This window comes from Lemur catta, chromosome 17 (genome assembly GCF_020740605.2).
Source record: "Lemur catta isolate mLemCat1 chromosome 17, mLemCat1.pri, whole genome shotgun sequence".
In the NCBI taxonomy this organism is placed as follows: Eukaryota; Metazoa; Chordata; class Mammalia; order Primates; family Lemuridae; genus Lemur; species Lemur catta.
The window spans coordinates 3,473,675-3,490,777 of NC_059144.1; the positions used below are offsets into that span (position 1 = coordinate 3,473,675).

The window sequence follows — 17,103 nt, forward strand, 5'->3', positions numbered from 1 at the left end:
TCATACATTCTTTAAAGATTTTTGACCTTCCTTCATTGCTGGACATCTACATTACGTCTTATTTTATTCTTGTAAATAACACTGTAGTGAACATCTTTTTATGACAGTCTGCCTGCATTTTGGGATAATTTTATAAGGATAGCTTCCTTCAGGTGTGTCATTGGACCAAAGGGATTCTGTGTGGTTTTTTTTTTTTTTTTTTACTGTTATTTGCATTTATTTTATGTTGCATCTACTCCCGCCATAAGTTTTTGTTTCTTCAGTTTCTTCTAGGATATCTTTTTCTTCTGTGCAACCTCCTCTTCTGGTTTTGGAACAATTTGTTCCTTTTCAGTGAGGATCATCTCGATGTGGCAGGCGGAGCTCATGTATGGATTAATCCGACCATGAGCTCTGTAAGTTCGGCGACGTATCTTGGGTGCTTTGTTCACCTGGATATGCTCAATGACCAGAGAATCTACATCCAAACCCTTAAGTTCAGCATTACTCTCTGCATTTTTAAGCATGTGCAGCAAAAATTCAGCACTCTTTTTGGGCCACCGACCCTGTGTCCAGCCCCACCGTTTGGCCTGGGCACACCTACCAACTCCACCATTGTACCGTCGGAATGGTACACATTGTTTCTTTAAAGTGACATCTTTCAGATACTTGGTGGCTTTTCGTATATGCATACCCTTGATGGCCTGGGCAGTTTCACGAGTGTTCTTGAAGTGAACACGAAGATTTGAACCTCTTGACTTGCATGATTTTGTGGGGTTTTCTGGGTCAAGTGAATAGCGAACCATTTTCACAGATCACCTCAGGCCGCTTGATTCTGTGTGTTATAATTTTCTTTTGAGTCCTCCCTTGCTGGAGCCAGGCCTTCTTTTTTTCATGAATGTGCTGCTTCTAGTTCTGCCTCCTTGAATTTGCTGTTCTGAATCTACTGCAGGCTAGGAATTACTATGGATAACCGCACTTGTTAAAACTGTAAGTAAAATACTAGCTGTTGGGCTCTCATGTGAGGGTCTGAGTGTTGCTTCTTGGGGCAAAGCGCAGAGGCCCATGGCAGCTCCTCTGGCTATGGTTGTCTGATACTTTTCCAGCTCTGTGTCCCTGTCTTCTGTGTGCCTGAGGTTGCTGGAAGGCTGACCTCCAGCTGTCCAGGCTATTTCTGCCTTTGTTCCCTGCCCCCCTCCCCCATACTGCTCAATTGCAAGAACCAACAAGAGAATCCCAAATTCTAGGCATTGTGTCCTAAAAATGAGAACTCCTGTCTCCATGGTGAAGAAGGTAACACTCCAAGGTATGTAGGCAGAAGGCACCAGCTTTCCCATGGATTTCTGAGAGCCCTTGGGCCAAAGGAGAGCTCTTTGGAAATAAGTTAATGCTTCAAAATCTGCCTCTGCCACATAGGGATGGGCCCATTGCCAAGTTGAGCTTCTAGTGTGGAGTGACAGTTGCTGTTACTTTTATTAATGCTGTGGCTCCAAACAGGAGCCCGGGCAAGGGGCTGTGAGGGAGGATGGAGCCATGGCAAGAGCTTCTGGCCAGTGGGGGCAGAACCGTGGGACCTGGGCGGAGTGGCCGCCTGCCCAGCACCTGTTTTCTCACCTGTGCACTGTGAGTTAATGCGCCAGCCTGGCAGGTTGTGGGGATTAACAGAGGTGAAACAGCCAGCACAGCCAGGGCCCTGGGGATGCCTCCAGGTACAGATACTGGTATGAGCAAGATTCATTTATCCATTCAACAAGTATTTTTGGAGCTCACACCCAGTGGCTGGGGAAGGCTGGGGGCAAGACATGTGCTTAGGAGACTAGCTGGATCCTCATTATCTCTTAAGAAAAGATGCAAGGAGCTGGCAGGGCAGGAGGCCTCTGGCCTGCGTTGTGTGCCCACATCCCACCCCACCTGACCTTGGTCCTTCCCTGACCCTCTCTTTGGACCTTGTTTTTCCCTCTGAATAATCTGAGGGTGGGCTTGATGTTCTGTAAGGGTCCTGCCAGCTCTGACACTCTGGCGATGACCCTCCTGGGGTCTACATCTGGTCAGATAACCATTTTCCTTGCAAGGGGACGTGGCTGGATTTTTGAGATGCCGCATCTATCTGTCCTGGGAGCCCTGAGAGGGCAGGAGTTTTGGGCTGTTGCTTGCTCTGGTGTCCCCTGTGTCCAGCAGGGGCTGGCACAGAGCAAGTGCTCAGGGATGGTTTCCATGGATACTGGACCTCCTGGGAAAGGCAGTCCCACTCCTCCTGAGCTAGGCTGGCCACTGCTGCTCAGCAAGCTTCGGGAGGCTCAGAGGTCAGCCTGGAAAAGGTCCCTCAGTGGGGTCTCTGAGGAGCCCCAGGGTCTTTCCGTGCCTTGGCAGGCTGACCAACGTACTTTCTCTACATGATATTGCTGGGAGGGGTGTGTCAAGAGCTCTCCAAACATGCTAGAAACTCACAAAGCCAGACAAAGCTTATTTTTACATTTATGTCACTTGTAATTTTGACTTGTTTAATCCTCATGGCAACTAAGGAGGTGAAAGTGCTATGTGCCTTGTAGAGATGGGGAATGTTGGAGAGGGCTTCCCGGATACCTAAGCAGCCCAGGGGCTATGACGTGCTGGTCCTGTGCCTGAAACTTCGGAGAGGGAGCTAAGGAGCCTGGATCTTGTCCACACCGAGTGACAGCTTTACTGGGAGTAAGAATCCTTCTGGGAGCCCTGGGTACAGTCTGCAAAGGGGAACGGGGATGGCTTCAGCTAGGTGGCTGTGCTGGAGCTCCACCTGAAGGACCAGCAGGTAGCCAGCATCAGAGATGGGGGTGAGGGAGGAGCTGAGGTTCTGAGAGAGAAAGTGACTGCACGCAGCCACACAGCTAAATCCTGTTCCTTGTTTTCAATTTTGTCAGATTCAAGTTGCAATGAGGATTTACCTAGAACACTTCTGGGTGCTGATGACAAAAGGTAAGACACGGGTCAGATCACACTGAGGGTGTAGGTGACAACTAGATTCCAGAGACAGGCTCTGGGGCAGCAGGGTGGCAAGGGTGAGGAAAAGGCAGGCAGAGGACACCAAGTGCAAATTGGTGGAACCACAAACTTTGGTTCTGGATACAGAACAATGATTCCTTGTCATTGTAGGGTTTTAAAACCATAAGACTTAGAATTAGGACTGGAAGGGATTTGGGGAGCCACAAGCAGATGTTAATCCGATGTATTAAATTGCTAATTAAGTCAGGACTGAAGCAAGTCCGTGCTTTCCTGTTAGTGCTACAAAGCAAGCTGGGGAGGCCACCACAGGGTTTGAAGAAGACCTGGCATGATCTTTACTTAAAACCACCAGAAATGTAAGCATATATAAAGCTTCTAGTATGCACCAAACACTGTGGATGTTCACATTTTCTTTCATGAGACTGCCTTTTTAAAATTCTCATCGTTCTGCCATCATAGCTAATAGGTGGTGCTAAGAGGTTTTAGAGCTATGAGGTAGGGAGAAGACACAAGTTACGGGTTCTTTGGCCCACCCCTCATGACTGAAGCTCAGATGAATTTTCCATTGCAGCTTCCAGATGCTTTCTGTGATGGGGAGGTTACCCTTCCTGTCCCTGACCACTCTGCTAGTTCAAGACCTCCTTTAGATTCTGCTGTAGTCAGTCTCTCCTGGGTTTCCTCTTTGGTAATTCCTCTGCCTTTGACAACCCTCAGGCCTTCTGGTTAGTAGGATCCAAAGCCTAGTGTAAATCCAGGCCTTCCAGCTGCCAGCCACTGGAGTCTTTCCTCTGCTGTAAGTGCCCAGAATGTAATGATAATCCAACAGTCAAGGACCTACTATCTGCCAGGCCCAGGGAAAATTGCAGTAAGTAAGATAAGCCTGGTTTGGCTCATGGAGCCTACTCTAGAAGGGGGATGAGGATCAATTACCCGTTAACAAGAGCTTCTTACACACTATTCAGGGCCTTGCATCATCTCCAGGAATAGGCACGGAAGGAGGTCTGGGGCAGGGACTCCCGCTTCCCCCTTTCTGAGCTACCGACCCACCCCGGATCATGGGCAGAGGGCTTCATCACTGAGTCTATTTCCCACTGTTTAAAACGGCTTTGATCATAGACCCTTGTCTCTGGAGTTTTTGCAACGTTGAAGTGAAATACGCACACTAACGCTGGGCTAGTGGTTCCCAAACTTCTGCATATTACACAGCTTCCCAAACAAACTGATGATACCAAACTATATTTCACCTCCAAAGACTGTGATTTAATTGGCTTGGGGCGCTGCTTGGGCTTTGGAATTTTATTTTATTTTTTATTTATTTATTTATTTTGAGACAGAGTCTCACTTTGTTGCCCGGGCTAGAGTGAGTGCCGTGGCATCAGCCTAGCTCACAGCAACCTCAGACTCCTGGGCTTAAGCGATCCTACTGCCTCAGCCTCCCTAGTAGCTGGGACTACAGGCATGCGCCACCATGCCCGGCCAATTTTTCCTATATATATTTTTAGTTGTCCAGATAATTTTTATTTCTATTTTTAGTAGAGACGGGGTCTCGCTCAGGCTGGTCTCGAACTCCTGACCTCGAGCGATCCACCCGCCTCGGCCTCCCAGAGGGCTAGGATTACAGGCGTGAGCCACCACGCCCGGCCAAGGGCTTTGGAATTTTAAAAGCTTCCCCCAGAGATACTGAAGTGCAGGCCAGTTTGGGAACTACAGCACTAAGGCACTGCGTAAAAGGGCCATAAACGAGAGCGATCAGAAAAGTCCATTTTACAGATTAGAAGACTAAGGCCAGGCCAGGGACGCCACAGCGCCGTTCCCGAGGCCATCGGGGCCTAAGCTCAGGTCTCACGCAGACCTCCTCCCTCTGGCCAGGTGGAGCCCCGGTCATCCCTCCCGCACACCTGCTGGGCAGGGGCGCCCCATCGATGCGCTCCGCCGCTCGGCTCCCCAGGCCTGGTCCCTGCCCGCTCGTGCCCCTTCCCCCTCCCGGCCGCTTCCCACTTCCAAGATGGCCGCGGGCGGAGCCGACCAGGTAAGGGAGTCCCTGTCGGGTGTCCGCGGGGGCTCTATGAGCACAAAGGCCCCCTCAAAGCCGCCCCTCGCAGCTCTGGTTGGCCCTCGGGAGAGAAAAGGGCCGGCAACGCCGCTCCGGAGGCCCGCGGTGGGCGGGCAAAGGAGAGCCAGGCGGGCGAGCGTCGAGCTCCAGGCGCGGCAGGGGGCGGGGGCCCCGGCGGAAGAGCTGACGCGGCCGCAGGGGGCGTGGCGAGAGTGCGTAGGGGCGTGGCGAGAGTGCGTAGGGGCGTGGCGAGGCGTGTGGGGGCGTGGCGAGGCGGGCGTGGCGTGGCGAGGGCGCGCGCCGCTGTTCGCCGCGGGCGGCTCGCGCGCACCTGCCAGTCTGACCCGCCGCCTGCCGCGCGCCTGGCGCCCTCGCCGCACAAGTTGTGGGTCCCGCCGGGCCTGGCCTGCGGGCCCGCGGGTCCTGGGGATGGCGTCGGAGCCGCACTAACTCCGGTACTGAGGGCCTCCTGAGGGGGACCGGGCCGGAGCTGCGAGGGAGGCGAGAGGCGCGGGGGCCGCTGCCACCTGCTGCAGCGCTGGCCAGCGCCTGAGGCTGCCGGGAGGAGCGGGCCGCGGGGTGCGCGTCCTGCCTGGCGCCCTTCGCCGCGCGGTCGCGGCTGTCTCCGCTCTAGGGCAGCGCGTGGGTGGCACCTGGGGGGCCGTCGCGGGGCCTCCGGGGCGGGGGGCGGCACTCGGCGCTCGATAGCCCCTCGGGGAGACGCGCGCTGGGACACTTTCCTTTTCCGGAACTCGACGAAAAGTTTTCCCCTTCAGACGGCAGGCTGCTGTGCGCTCGGCGCGCGCGGGGCGCCCAGCCGGAGAGGACCCCTCCTCCTCAGAGCCGCGGCCCCGGGGTTCCCCTTCCGTCTCGGACCCCTCTGCCCTCCAGTTCCCGGGCCGCGGAGCCCCTCCTCAGAGTCCCCCCTCAGGGTGCCCCTTCCGTCCCGGACCCTCAGTTCCTGGGCTGCGGATCCCCTCCTCAGAGTCCCAAACCCCAGGGAACCCCCTCCACCTCGGGCTCTTCTACCCCTGTCTTCCTTGGACCCCCGGTTCCCGGACCGCGGACCCCCTCCTCCTTGAGCCCCCGGTCTCCTCTCCCATTTCGGAGCCCCATACTCCTTGGACCCCCACACTACTCGGACCCCCTATCCCCAGGCCAGGGACCTCTCCCTGCCTCGAAGCACCGCACCCCGACTGCAGAGACCCTGGCCCAGGGAGCCTCTGCGCTGGCCACTGGCCGGGCCAGGAGGCTGGAGCTGAGCCCGGTGCGTTCCACAGGCGACCCTCGGTGGGGCGGGGGGCTGCCTGGAGGAAGGAGTCGTGGGACTCCCGGGCCCCCTCTCCCGCAGGAGTGTGTCTCAAAGCTGTGGAGGATGGCTGGTCAGGAGGGTGCAGGACTGGCCCTGCGGACTCCAGATGGGTGAGGCCGGGCAGTAGGCATTTTAGTGACCGCCTTGACCAGGATAGTGACACGTTTCTGTGGTGAAGCTGCATAGGACCCCGTTTTCTCCAACGTGGAATTGGAAGCTTTGCTTTGGAGGATTCTATACGCACCAAGTGCAATTTGCCAGTACTGGAGGCTCCTGGGCATCAACTTGATTGTGTTACCTACTGAGGCCACCTGAGGAGGGTGGTGGTGGTGGTGTCCTGGGGCCTGAGCACTCACTCTCTTGCCCTGCTTTCGCCTCCCCGGGTTGCCTGCTGAGCACTGGTAGTTGCACTCTTGGAACACTTCCTGTTGCCCAGTTTATGTGGCCAGTACCAACCCGTATGTCAAGTTTGAGTGTGGCTTGTGGAAGTCCTCTTACCTCCTGTCCCACCTGAGTGCCCTCCCCTCTGCCTGCCCACAAGCTGTCGTACTGGTTTCTTAGTTGTTATATATGTTTGAACCCTTGAGATTGTGGGCTCCACAATCCTAATGAGATCCCCAGCCCTAATGAGAACCTGACTTGCACTTGATGCTGAGGGTTATTGGGTGAATATACCTTTTGAGAAACATTAAGGGAGATGAGGTGAAGGGAGATAAAATAACTGGTTTGGAGCCACCCAGATGGAGAGAGTCAGAGATGGGATTCAAACTGAGGCAGGTCACTGGGCCAGGCTCTCCTCACCTGTTGTCCTCCGCAGTCCCAGCAGGCCCTGGCTGTTCCCACTCAGCACTTTGCACTGAGCTGGGCTTGATTCCTGTTTGTACGACTGAGTTTTCACGGTCTGCTCCCAGCCTACCCCTCTCACATTCAGCTTTGGTGCTGCCTCACCTGGCTTCTATTGGTGTTCCTTTAGCCTATATGTCTACACTGAAGGCTGGGCACCAAGCTGGGCGCTAGGTAACCCTAGCGCTCTGAGAGGCTGAAGCTGGAGAATGGCTTGAGGTCAGGAGTTCAAGACCAGCCTGAACAAGAGCAAGACCCCATCTCTACTGAAAAAACAGAAAACTTAGTTCCTCTGCATTGGGTACCCTCTTTCTGCCCTACTCCCCTGTCCAGTGGGATGAATTCCTGTCTTTCATGCCTCCACTTTGCCTCCCTCCCACTTTCCCTGGGTTGATTTCCTTTGCTGGCACTCTGTAGAAGGCCTCTGTAAAAGTGAGGACAAGGCTAATCAGAGCAGCTTGTTTGAGTCTGTCTCTCCCATTGGTCAGAGCTTCTGACCTTAATGTCCCCAGCCTCAGCACAAGGGATGCCTGCCCAGCACGTCCTGGGTGCTTGGGGAGTCTTTGAGGCCTTGGAGATTTTGAGACAGGGTCTCACACTGTCACCCGGGTTAGAGTGTAGTAGCATCATCATAGCTCACTGCAACCTCAGACTCCTGGACTCAAGCGATCCTTTTCCCTCAGCCTCCCCACTAGCTGGGACTGCAGGCATGCGCTGTCATGCCTGGCTAAGTTTTCTGTTTTTTCAGTAGAGATGGGGTCTTGCTGTTGTTCAGGCTGGTCTTGAACTCCTGAACTCAAGCCATTCTTCCAGCTTCAGCCTCTCAGAGCGCTAGGGTTACCTAGCGCCCAGCTTGGTGCCCAGCCTTCAGTGTAGACATTTAATACATAGAGAATACAAGAGGATTTTAGAAAAATGAGTATGTGTTGTCTGTTAACATTTGTTTTAGGACTAAATATAAAGAAAGTTTCTTGGGCCAGCGTTGCTTAGAATTCTTCATTGTCTAGCTGGAAGGCCCTCGGGGGTGTGTATCAGTTTGGCTAATTGCTTTGTTTTACAGATAGGGAGGTTGAGGCCCAATGCCACATAGCAGGTGTGAGGAGAGATGTTAGTGACAGGAAGAAGCTGTACAGTGTGGCCTTGTAGACACAGACTGGCTGTGTCTGGGCTTGCATATGCAAATGGGCTGCTAAAATAGTGGGGCTGAGTTGGCTGGCCCTGTCCAGTGCCCAGGAAAGAATAACACCAGCCAACATCTTCTAAGGCTTAGTCCAGCCAAGCATGATTTTAAAGGCTTTATGTGGATTTCTTCCCTTAATCTTGTCAACTGCCTAATGAGATAGGGTCTATTATTATCCTCATTTTACTAATACAAGAAAACTGAGACATGGAGAAGTTAAGAAACTAGTCCAGGGTCACATAGCTGGTAAGTGGAGGAGCTAGAATTTGAACCCTGGCAGTCTACTGCTGGAACCTGCATTGTATTTTCACCACTGGGTTGGGGACCGCTGGTCTAACAGATGTACGCAAAAGTATAAAAATTGTTAAGTGTTAAGCTTATAGATTATCACAAAGTTTAGGGCCTGTATACTTAACTACTCTAGCAGGCCATGTATGAGCTTTGAATCCAGTTTCTGTTCCTGCGTGACCTTAGGTGAGTAACTTACTCTCTCTGAATCTCATGGTTTCTTTAGTGCCCTTGGCAGGCTTGTGGTGATTAAAGCATGTGATGGCACCTAGCATGTTTGTCACGTGGTAAATACTCAGTAAATGATTTTTCTCTCTGTTTTTTTTTTTTTTTTTTTTGAGACAGGGTTTCACTTTTTGCCCAGGATAGAGTGCAGTGGTGTGATCATAGCTCACCATAACCTCAAACTCCTGGGCTCAAGCAATCCTCCCACCTCAGCCTCCTGAGTAGCTGGGACCCCAGGCACACACTACTGTACCTGGCTAATTTTTAAATTTTTTGTAGAGACAGGGCTTGCTGTGTTGCCCAGGCTGGTCTCAAACTCTTGTCCTCAAGTGATCCTCCTTCCTTGGCTTCCCAAAGTGCTGGGATTACAGGCATGAACCACCGTGTTCAGCCTGATTTGATTTCTCTTTTATTAATAATTAAGATTATAAATTATATTGGCCTTAAGTGGTCCCAATATCTTCCTAACCTATCAGTTGCTTTTTACTCACTTCACAGGTACTTGTGAAAATTAGTTTTGGTAAATTACTAAGTGTAACTGAAACATTTTGCATTCAAAGTCCTTAATTTAAAATGTCCCACCTATGCCTTTTAAACATAATCACCAGTGGCTACTGTAAGTTAAATGTCTTTTCCTTAGGGCTGTGAAGGAGCCTTTGGGGACCCTCAGTAGTAACCTCAATATCTGCCTGGTGTACTGAAACGTTCATGGACTGAAACTTATTTAAAAACCATTGTGTTAAGTTTCAGGTGCCTGGAAGTTGCCATTAACCTTCCAGAGGAATATATGAGCTTCTAGAAAAATTTTTTAGGATTATTTTTATCCTAAAGAATAACCCATTGAAAAACCAAACTACTTTTATAATTAACTTTTCCTTCTGCATAATGTAGGTTAATCCATTATTTTAGGCAGCGTGTATAGCAGTGGGAAGAGTAAGGATTTTAGATCAGACTCAGGTTAGCCCAGCGTAGCTACTTTATTATACATAACCCTTTATGCCTCAGTCGTCTTGTCTGTGAAATGGTAATAATATGCTAAGCTCTTTGGGTGGTTGTGGAGGTCACATAGTGGACATAAACATTAAGCACAGTGCCCAACATGTCAGGTGCACTTGGTGAGCAGAGGCAGCTGCTCATGTTCATTGTTAATGTCAAGGCACCAAGATTCAGGAACATCCTGGTCCTTTCTGCCCAACCAGGTCTTGAATTAAAAAAGAGAAAAGTGAAGCTGAAGGGCATTTAAAAAAAATAGAAAGAGACTCACGGTGGTTGGTGCTTGTGGAGCCCTCTACAAAGCAGACAAATTCACACGGGAGATCCACACAAATCAGTGGATTCTCCTTGGTCTTAGAGCTTCCTTTTGGAGGCTTGATTGGGCTGTTTCTCTTGAATAGTCCTATCCTCCAAGGCTGAGGTGAAGGCCTAGTGGAGCAACTATTGTGAGGAGGCTGTGAATGTCACCAGAATTCTCACTAGGAAACATGGAGGACCCTTGAGAGCTTTGTGAAGAATGATGTGGGTGTTGGAGACAGAAGACTCAGGTGGGCCCTACCTGTGAGACCTTGGGCAGGTTGCTGCATCCTGCTCAGGCCAGTTTTGTTATTCTTATCTGCAAAATGGTAGAATACAGTTGGCTGTTTCACAGGGGAGAGTTAGAGGGGGTGCCTGATGTCTGCGATAGGCCTTTGTAAGCAGCAAAGCTTACTAAGTGGCCTTAGAGTCACAGATTGGGTTTGAGCCCAACTCTGCCACATGAAAGTGGAGACCTTGGGCAAGCCATAAGCCTCAATTTCCTCCACAGCTCATAGGGTTGTTGAGAATGGTGTATTAGAGTTTAGAACGGTGCCTGGTACTCATTAAATTGCAGTTGTATGAAGATACTTTGGTGTTGTGTCACATGTTATACGCCTGGTCCTGTCCTCCTGAAACTTTGGCTCTGTGACATACATGCCCTCAGGCCATGCTGATTAGAAATGAGCTATGCATGCTTGACCTTCAGTAGGAATCTGGAAATCAGTGAAAGAGCTGGGTTGATGGCAGGCTTGACAGCAAAGGTGAGTGTACCAGCCTTCCAGGATCAGAGAGAGCAGCAGTACCCCCTTGCCGATGGGGCAGCTTGGACAGGGATCCACAGGAATGAAAGCTGGAGGGTGTGTGCATAGATGGCAGCATGACTTCTCCCTGAAGCCACTAATGAGTGCACTTTCCCCCCTCTGTGGGAGCATAACTAAATCATTTGGTTTGGGCTTCATAAACTGTTTATTTATGAAGACGTTGGTTGAGGCTTGTTCACTGCTTTTTAAGGAGGAGAAAAATCAAACTGTTGCTTCTAAATGGAATTGTTTTCCAAGGCCCCATCCAGAATCACCAGCAGAGCAGCTGTCCACTTTTTGACTGTATTGAACTAAAGATGTGGCCCTGGTGGAGTGACCATTGTTTGGCTCTCTCAGGGCAGTTACATATACTCTTTGCTTGCTGTGGAACTTAGTGTTGTGACAGGTAAATAAGATTCTGACAGTCTTGTTGCATGAAATAAAAACGATCTTCCTCTTCTGTATACTTTGCATTTTGCATGTTTTTCTCTTGTCCAGAAAGTGATGACTCGTCACCATTAAATTTGTATTTGTTGCCTCCCATGGCAGAGTACTGGGCTCGGTGCTGGGGCCATTCCTCGAATGTGCTCTGCTTGAGCATCTGAGGATGCATACTGCGATTGTTGCTGCCGCAGGGAGATGGTGTCACTTGTAGAGGGAGGAAAACAAATGTAGAGGGAGGAATTTTCACTTTCTTGACCCATCAAGTGTTGACAGTGTTCCTCACTGTCTCATCTGGTACCTAACATGATATATAGGAAAGTCATTGCTTAGTTGCTTTGTCTGTTGTCCACAAATGCTGCTGGGAATGAGATGGTGGGGGTTTTCTTCCTTGTATTGTTAACTCCAGTGCTCACCAGGTTCCAGTGTAACTCGGCTCTCAGCAGATATTAATGGGATTGTCCCTGTAACCTACCCAGTTAAGAACTTAATTGTCAATAATAATTAATTTAGCAAGTAGATTTTTGAATCCTTAATCTACACCAGGCATTTGACCAGGCAGTGGTATCCAGAAACTATTAGAACTGTGCCTGCCTGAAGTGTAGAATCCATGGGGTGAGAGATGTGAGAACAGTTGTAAAATGCAGTTGTTTCTGGTGGGGTGTGGCCAAAAAGAGCCTTGGAGGAAGGAGGCCCTGTAGCTTCCTGGAAGAGTTGAGGAAGGCTTTTCAGAGGAGGTGGCTTTTGAATGCACTAATTGATTGTCTCCTTGTGCCACACACTCCCGGAGCCTTGGGGGCCCCTGATCTTCTAACTGGGGAGGGCTGGATGTTGAGAGAGGGGAGGATGATACCACAGGGTTGGGGAGGCATTCAGATTAGGAGGGTCCTGTGTACTGGCTTGGGGAATTCAGGTTCAGTGTGTCTTTAGAAAATGTGGGAATTGGAGGCAGGCCATCTGCAGCTACCCTCCTGGCCATCCTCCAGAGTCCATGCTTTAGCCTTGTTTCAGAAGCACACACCTTGTTTATGCAACCTCCCACACATACAGGGCACTGTCAGAAGGCAGGTGGCCTGGAGTGTGGCTTCTGGTTTTATGGTACTGGTGGCACCAGGTGGAAGGGCTTGAGGACAGGTGGCCTTGGCCCTTGCAGAGTTTGGTTTTAGAGAGTGTTACAAGCGGAAATGCTTTTTCCCTTTTAAGTTTATTTCCCCGAAGACTGACACTCTGTTTCTGAGGTTTAAGGAACTTAAACTGGAGTTGGAACCAGTTGGGCCTCAAAGGTTGCTCAGCTTCTCCCTAGAAGAAGCCCTCGGGCTACTGTCCCTTGCCCCCAAGGCAGAGAAGAGCAGTAGAGAAATAGGCCACCACCAAATGGCTTTGGGCTCTGGCAGGCCTTGCTTCTTGCTTCCCTGTGCTTTTGTCTTGGTAGCAATTCAGTGAGAGGTCCTTGGATAGCCATGAATGAAATTTAGTAGTTTCACTTAAATGGTTTCCAGTTCCATAGACTCGAGTGGATGGTTCTGTTTGCCCATGCACTGGTTTTCCTAGGAAAGATAGACTTTTGTGTGTTCACTGTCTACTCTAGTGTTAGAATTTCTTGTGGGCTAACCCACATCTCTTTTGTAACAATTTAAATCCAGTTTTTGCAGGTACTGTAGCTCTTTATGTGGCTAGGAAGTAGAGGAAATGCAGTTGTTTGTTGGGTACCTACTGTGTATTAGGTGCTGGGTTTGCCAGTGCTTTCACCAAATCTCATTTCTTTTATCCTCAGAATAGCCCGTGAGTTATATGGTGTTGCCCCATTTTATTGCTGGGGAGGAGGGAAGTTGAGGCTCAGAAAGGTTAAGCACCTCATTTGAGGTTGCTCCAGCTGGTAAGTGGTAGAGCCAGGATTTCAGCTCTATTTGGTGTGAGGATTTCCTCTTATGTTTATGGCTTTTTGCCAGTTTCATCTGTTAAGAGTGTTGATGATGTTTTGATAACTCTAATGGCTTTTGACATTGTCAAAGATAAGCCCTTAGTTATGTGCTAAAAATGTTTCCTACTGTATTTTCCTTTCAATTAAAAAAATGTAGAACTTTCAAATTTGTATATATTTGAATCTACCTGCCTCTTCCTTTTGTGAATTCTATTGTTTCATAACATAGCAACTTGATGGATTTTCCCAGAGCAGGGGACACAGAGATGGTCTGCAGTGTGGCCTTGCCTTGGAGGGACCTGTGGCCAGGGTAAGGCTCTAGGCCAGGGCAGTGTGAGCTACGAAACATTTAAAACATGTTCATGTGTGGTCAGGTGATGCCCAGATTCTTTTGGAGGATGAACTGAATTTTCTCTCTGTAGGTTAGAGAAACATTTTATTTTTTTTGCAGCACCATTATAATTTCACTTTTGTATTAAACTGTAATTTTGTCTGCATTTTTGTTTTTGTGTAGTACAGTGTGGTTCTAACTCCTAAGAAAAATTAATAGTCAATTAGTACAACACCATGATTAAATAATCCTTCCTTACTCATTGGGTCATATTTCAAGTTTTTATATATAGTTCAGTCTATTTCTGAATTCTACATTTTGATTCATTCCTTCACATTTCTATTTTTGCTCTAGTACTGTACTGTCTGACTGGGTCCTTCCATTTTTGGGAGAGAGGGAGAGTACTCCTTTCCCCTTTTTCTGCTTTTAATGAATTTGCTTTTGCTGTGTTGACAGAGAGGCAGGCTAGGCTTCTTGAAGGGGAGCATGAAGGCTCGATGCAAAAGCTGAAGACACTCAGACTGGAGTGGTTATTGTTGTTACTTCTAGGCTTGAGAACCTTCAAAACTTTCTATTTGATGATAGCTACCAACAAAATGCCTGCTGGGGGCCGGGTGCCTATTAAATGCTTTCCTTGTGGTACTTTATTTAATTCTCCCAAGGCAATATAGTGGAGCTGGGATTAGAACCCAGGAATGTCTGAGTCCAAAGTCCTGTTCTTTATGGTCTATTCTGTCCATCAGATTTAAATGCACTGACTGATTTTTTTAGTTTTGATATTTTAAAGGAAAATAAAAGGTAACATATGCCAGGGTTCTCAGTCTGCTGGGGGCTGTGTTCTCCAGGCTGGTGTGCCCTGTACCCTCTCTTCTCCACTTCTGTTACACCAGAGAACTTTAGACATGGCTGTAGATGTGTGTGAGTCACTAACAGTTTTGCCTCTTCTCATGCAAGTCTTGTAGGTTTTTATTCTTTCTTTGTTGATTATTTATCTTCACCGAGCCAGCCGCCTGGCCTGGTGGTTTTTTTTATTTTTTTATTTTTTTTTTGAGACAGAGTCTCAGTCTGTTGCCCAGGCTAGAGTGCCGTGGCATCAGCCTAGCTCACAGCAACCTCAAACTACTGGGCTCAAGCAATCCTCCTGCCTCAGCCTCCCGAGTAGCTGGGACTACAGGCATGCACCACCATGCCCGGCTAATTTTTCTATATATATATTTTTAGTTGTCCATATAATTTCTTTTTATTGTTTTAGTAGAGATGGGGTCTCGCTCTTGCTCAGGCTGGTCTCGAACTCCTGAGCTCAAACAATCCTCCCGCCTCGGCCTCCCAGAGTGCTAGGATTACAGGGATGAGCCACCGCACCCAGCACCTGCCCTGGGTTTTCATAATCCTACACTAAGCCACTCTAACTTAGGTGTGGTCTGCTTTGGGGTCCCATAGATTCCAGCTCTGCTGCTAAATAGCAGTTTGTTCTTGGATCCATTTCTAAGCTCTCTGAGGCTCAGTTTCTTCCCCGGTAAAGTGGATACTGTGCCCTACCTCATAGACATGATAAGCGTGACTGAAACATTTGTGGAGAGGCACAGCCGACTTGGATGTGGTTGGGGTAGTCTCACTGCAAATGGCATATGTAATTTATTTTGTTGTTTTCTGTTTTAATGAAGATACTTTATTTATTTATTTTAAGGCTGGTCAAGTGAAATAGTGGGAGTGGAGAAGGAACAAAAGAATCTGTAACTGGTTGTGATCAATTAGTTGTAAACACCACTGCACTCGAACCAACCAGATACTTGATTTTTATGCTGTCTCAGAACAAATAGAACCTTGACTTATGTATTGGTTATGAATACACATACTTTTGACAGAGGTATTCTGTTTATCATTTAATCTCCCCCAAAAGAAAAAAACCCAATAAAACCCCCCTTTCTGCCTAACACAGTCCTCATGTTCCCAGTGCTGTCCTGGGGATCAAGAGTGACTGGTAGGGTGATGATAATGAAGATGATTATTTTTACCTTGGATGTGCCCTTTGTTCGAGTTATCTTCCTGCTATTTTATATCATGATAGTATATGTTAAAACTCTAGCTTCTGTCTGGTCCTGAATCAAAACTTAGGTATGTAGGACTTTCTTCGAGGCTTTCTCCTTTAAAAGGGGCATCAGAACGTTTGAGCTGTGTGTCATGGGAGTAGCATCTTTGGGTTTATATCCACTTTTTTAATTTCCATATTTGTGTTTTTTTATAGTTTCTTTTTGGACCAAGATGACTGATGGAAACCTTTCCACCTCTACAAATGGCATAGCCTTGATGGGCATTCTGGATGGTCGACCAGGAAACTCCCTTCAGAACCTGCAACACACCCAGGTTCTCCTCTCAGCACCTGATTACGGGCCCAGGCTAAAACTCAGTGCTTTAGAAGATCAGCACAGCCTTCAGTCGGTGGACTCAGGCATTCCTACCCTGGAGATTGGCAACCCAGAACCTGTCCCCTGCAGCGTGGTCCATGTGAAGAGGAAACAGTCTGAGTCGGAGATCATCCCCGAGCGGGCCTTCCAGAGCGCGTGCCCACTGCCATCCTGTGCGCCACCAGTTCCCACCAGCGCCGACCGGGAGCAGAGTGTGCGGAAGTCTTCCACGTTTCCCAGGACAGGCTATGACTCAGTAAAGCTCTACAGCCCCACCTCCAAAGCCCTGAACCGCAGCGATGATGTCTCTATCTGTAGCGTGTCCAGTCTTGGCACAGAGTTGTCAACGACGCTGTCTGTTAGCAACGAGGACATCTTGGACCTTGTGGTCACAAGCAGCTCCAGTGCCATTGTGACCCTGGAGAATGATGATGACCCACAGTTTACCAACGTCACCCTGAGTTCCATCAAGGAAACCAGTGGCCTACACCAGCAGGACTATGTTTATGAAACTGAGGAGGGGAGTAAATTGAAACTATTGGGACCATTTAGTAACTTCTTTACAAGGTAATGCCATCTGTGTCTTTCTAGAAGAGCTAGGTTATTGAATTCAGACCAGTTGACTTGTTCTTCTTGTCTAAAATATGTGTTCTGTCTCATAAAGCAGGCACTGTGTCATACAGATAATTGTGCCTTTTCCCAGGAGCCCACTATCCCGTGGAGCTATGTGTAGGACTGGTCTGCTGGTGATGCTGCTGTTGGATTCCTCACTTCTAGCTGTGACTTCTCTGTCCCTGGCTCACTTGCACAGTCTGTTGTCATTCTTGGCTTCTGACCTGTGGTGGCTATGGGTGACCCACAGGTGGCCAGTGTTGCCACATCAACAACCGTAGTGTGTCAGCCTTAGCCTTGGAGGGGCCCTTTACACTAATAACTTAGGTTTCCTGGGCCAAGCAGAGGGTGCTGATGAGAGTGATAGTAGTTAGTAACTCACATTTCTAACTCTAGCCCCCATTGGCATAGGCCAGAGCTGGCATTTCAGGTGCCCTGGTC

General features: G+C 49.1%; 2 protein-coding genes across 3 annotated transcripts in view; one reads left to right on the plus strand and one right to left on the minus strand.

The window, feature by feature from the left end:
* Positions 1 to 267: 267 nt before the first annotated feature.
* LOC123622580 (60S ribosomal protein L17-like) lies at positions 268 to 806 on the minus strand. The gene has a single exon (XM_045529072.1). It carries the CDS (start codon positions 783 to 785, stop codon positions 270 to 272), a length of 516 nt encoding a protein of 171 aa, XP_045385028.1. The 5' UTR covers positions 786 to 806; the 3' UTR covers positions 268 to 269.
* A 4,533-nt stretch (positions 807 to 5,339) lies between these two features.
* TBC1D14 (TBC1 domain family member 14) overlaps positions 5,340 to 17,103 on the plus strand; it is a 126,317-nt gene continuing 114,553 nt past the window's right edge. For both annotated transcript variants that reach the window (XM_045529074.1, XM_045529073.1), the window contains exons 1-2: positions 5,340 to 5,466; positions 15,891 to 16,617. In XM_045529074.1, coding sequence (XP_045385030.1) covers positions 15,908 to 16,617 — 710 coding nt within the window. In that variant the 5' untranslated portion in view covers positions 5,340 to 5,466; positions 15,891 to 15,907. The remainder of the gene's footprint in view (positions 5,467 to 15,890; positions 16,618 to 17,103) is intronic.

Bases quoted from the DNA above. Each gene is read 5' to 3' on its own strand.
- LOC123622580 (XM_045529072.1), bottom strand. From the start codon at position 785: ATGGTTCGCTATTCACTTGACCCAGAAAACCCCACAAAATCATGCAAG.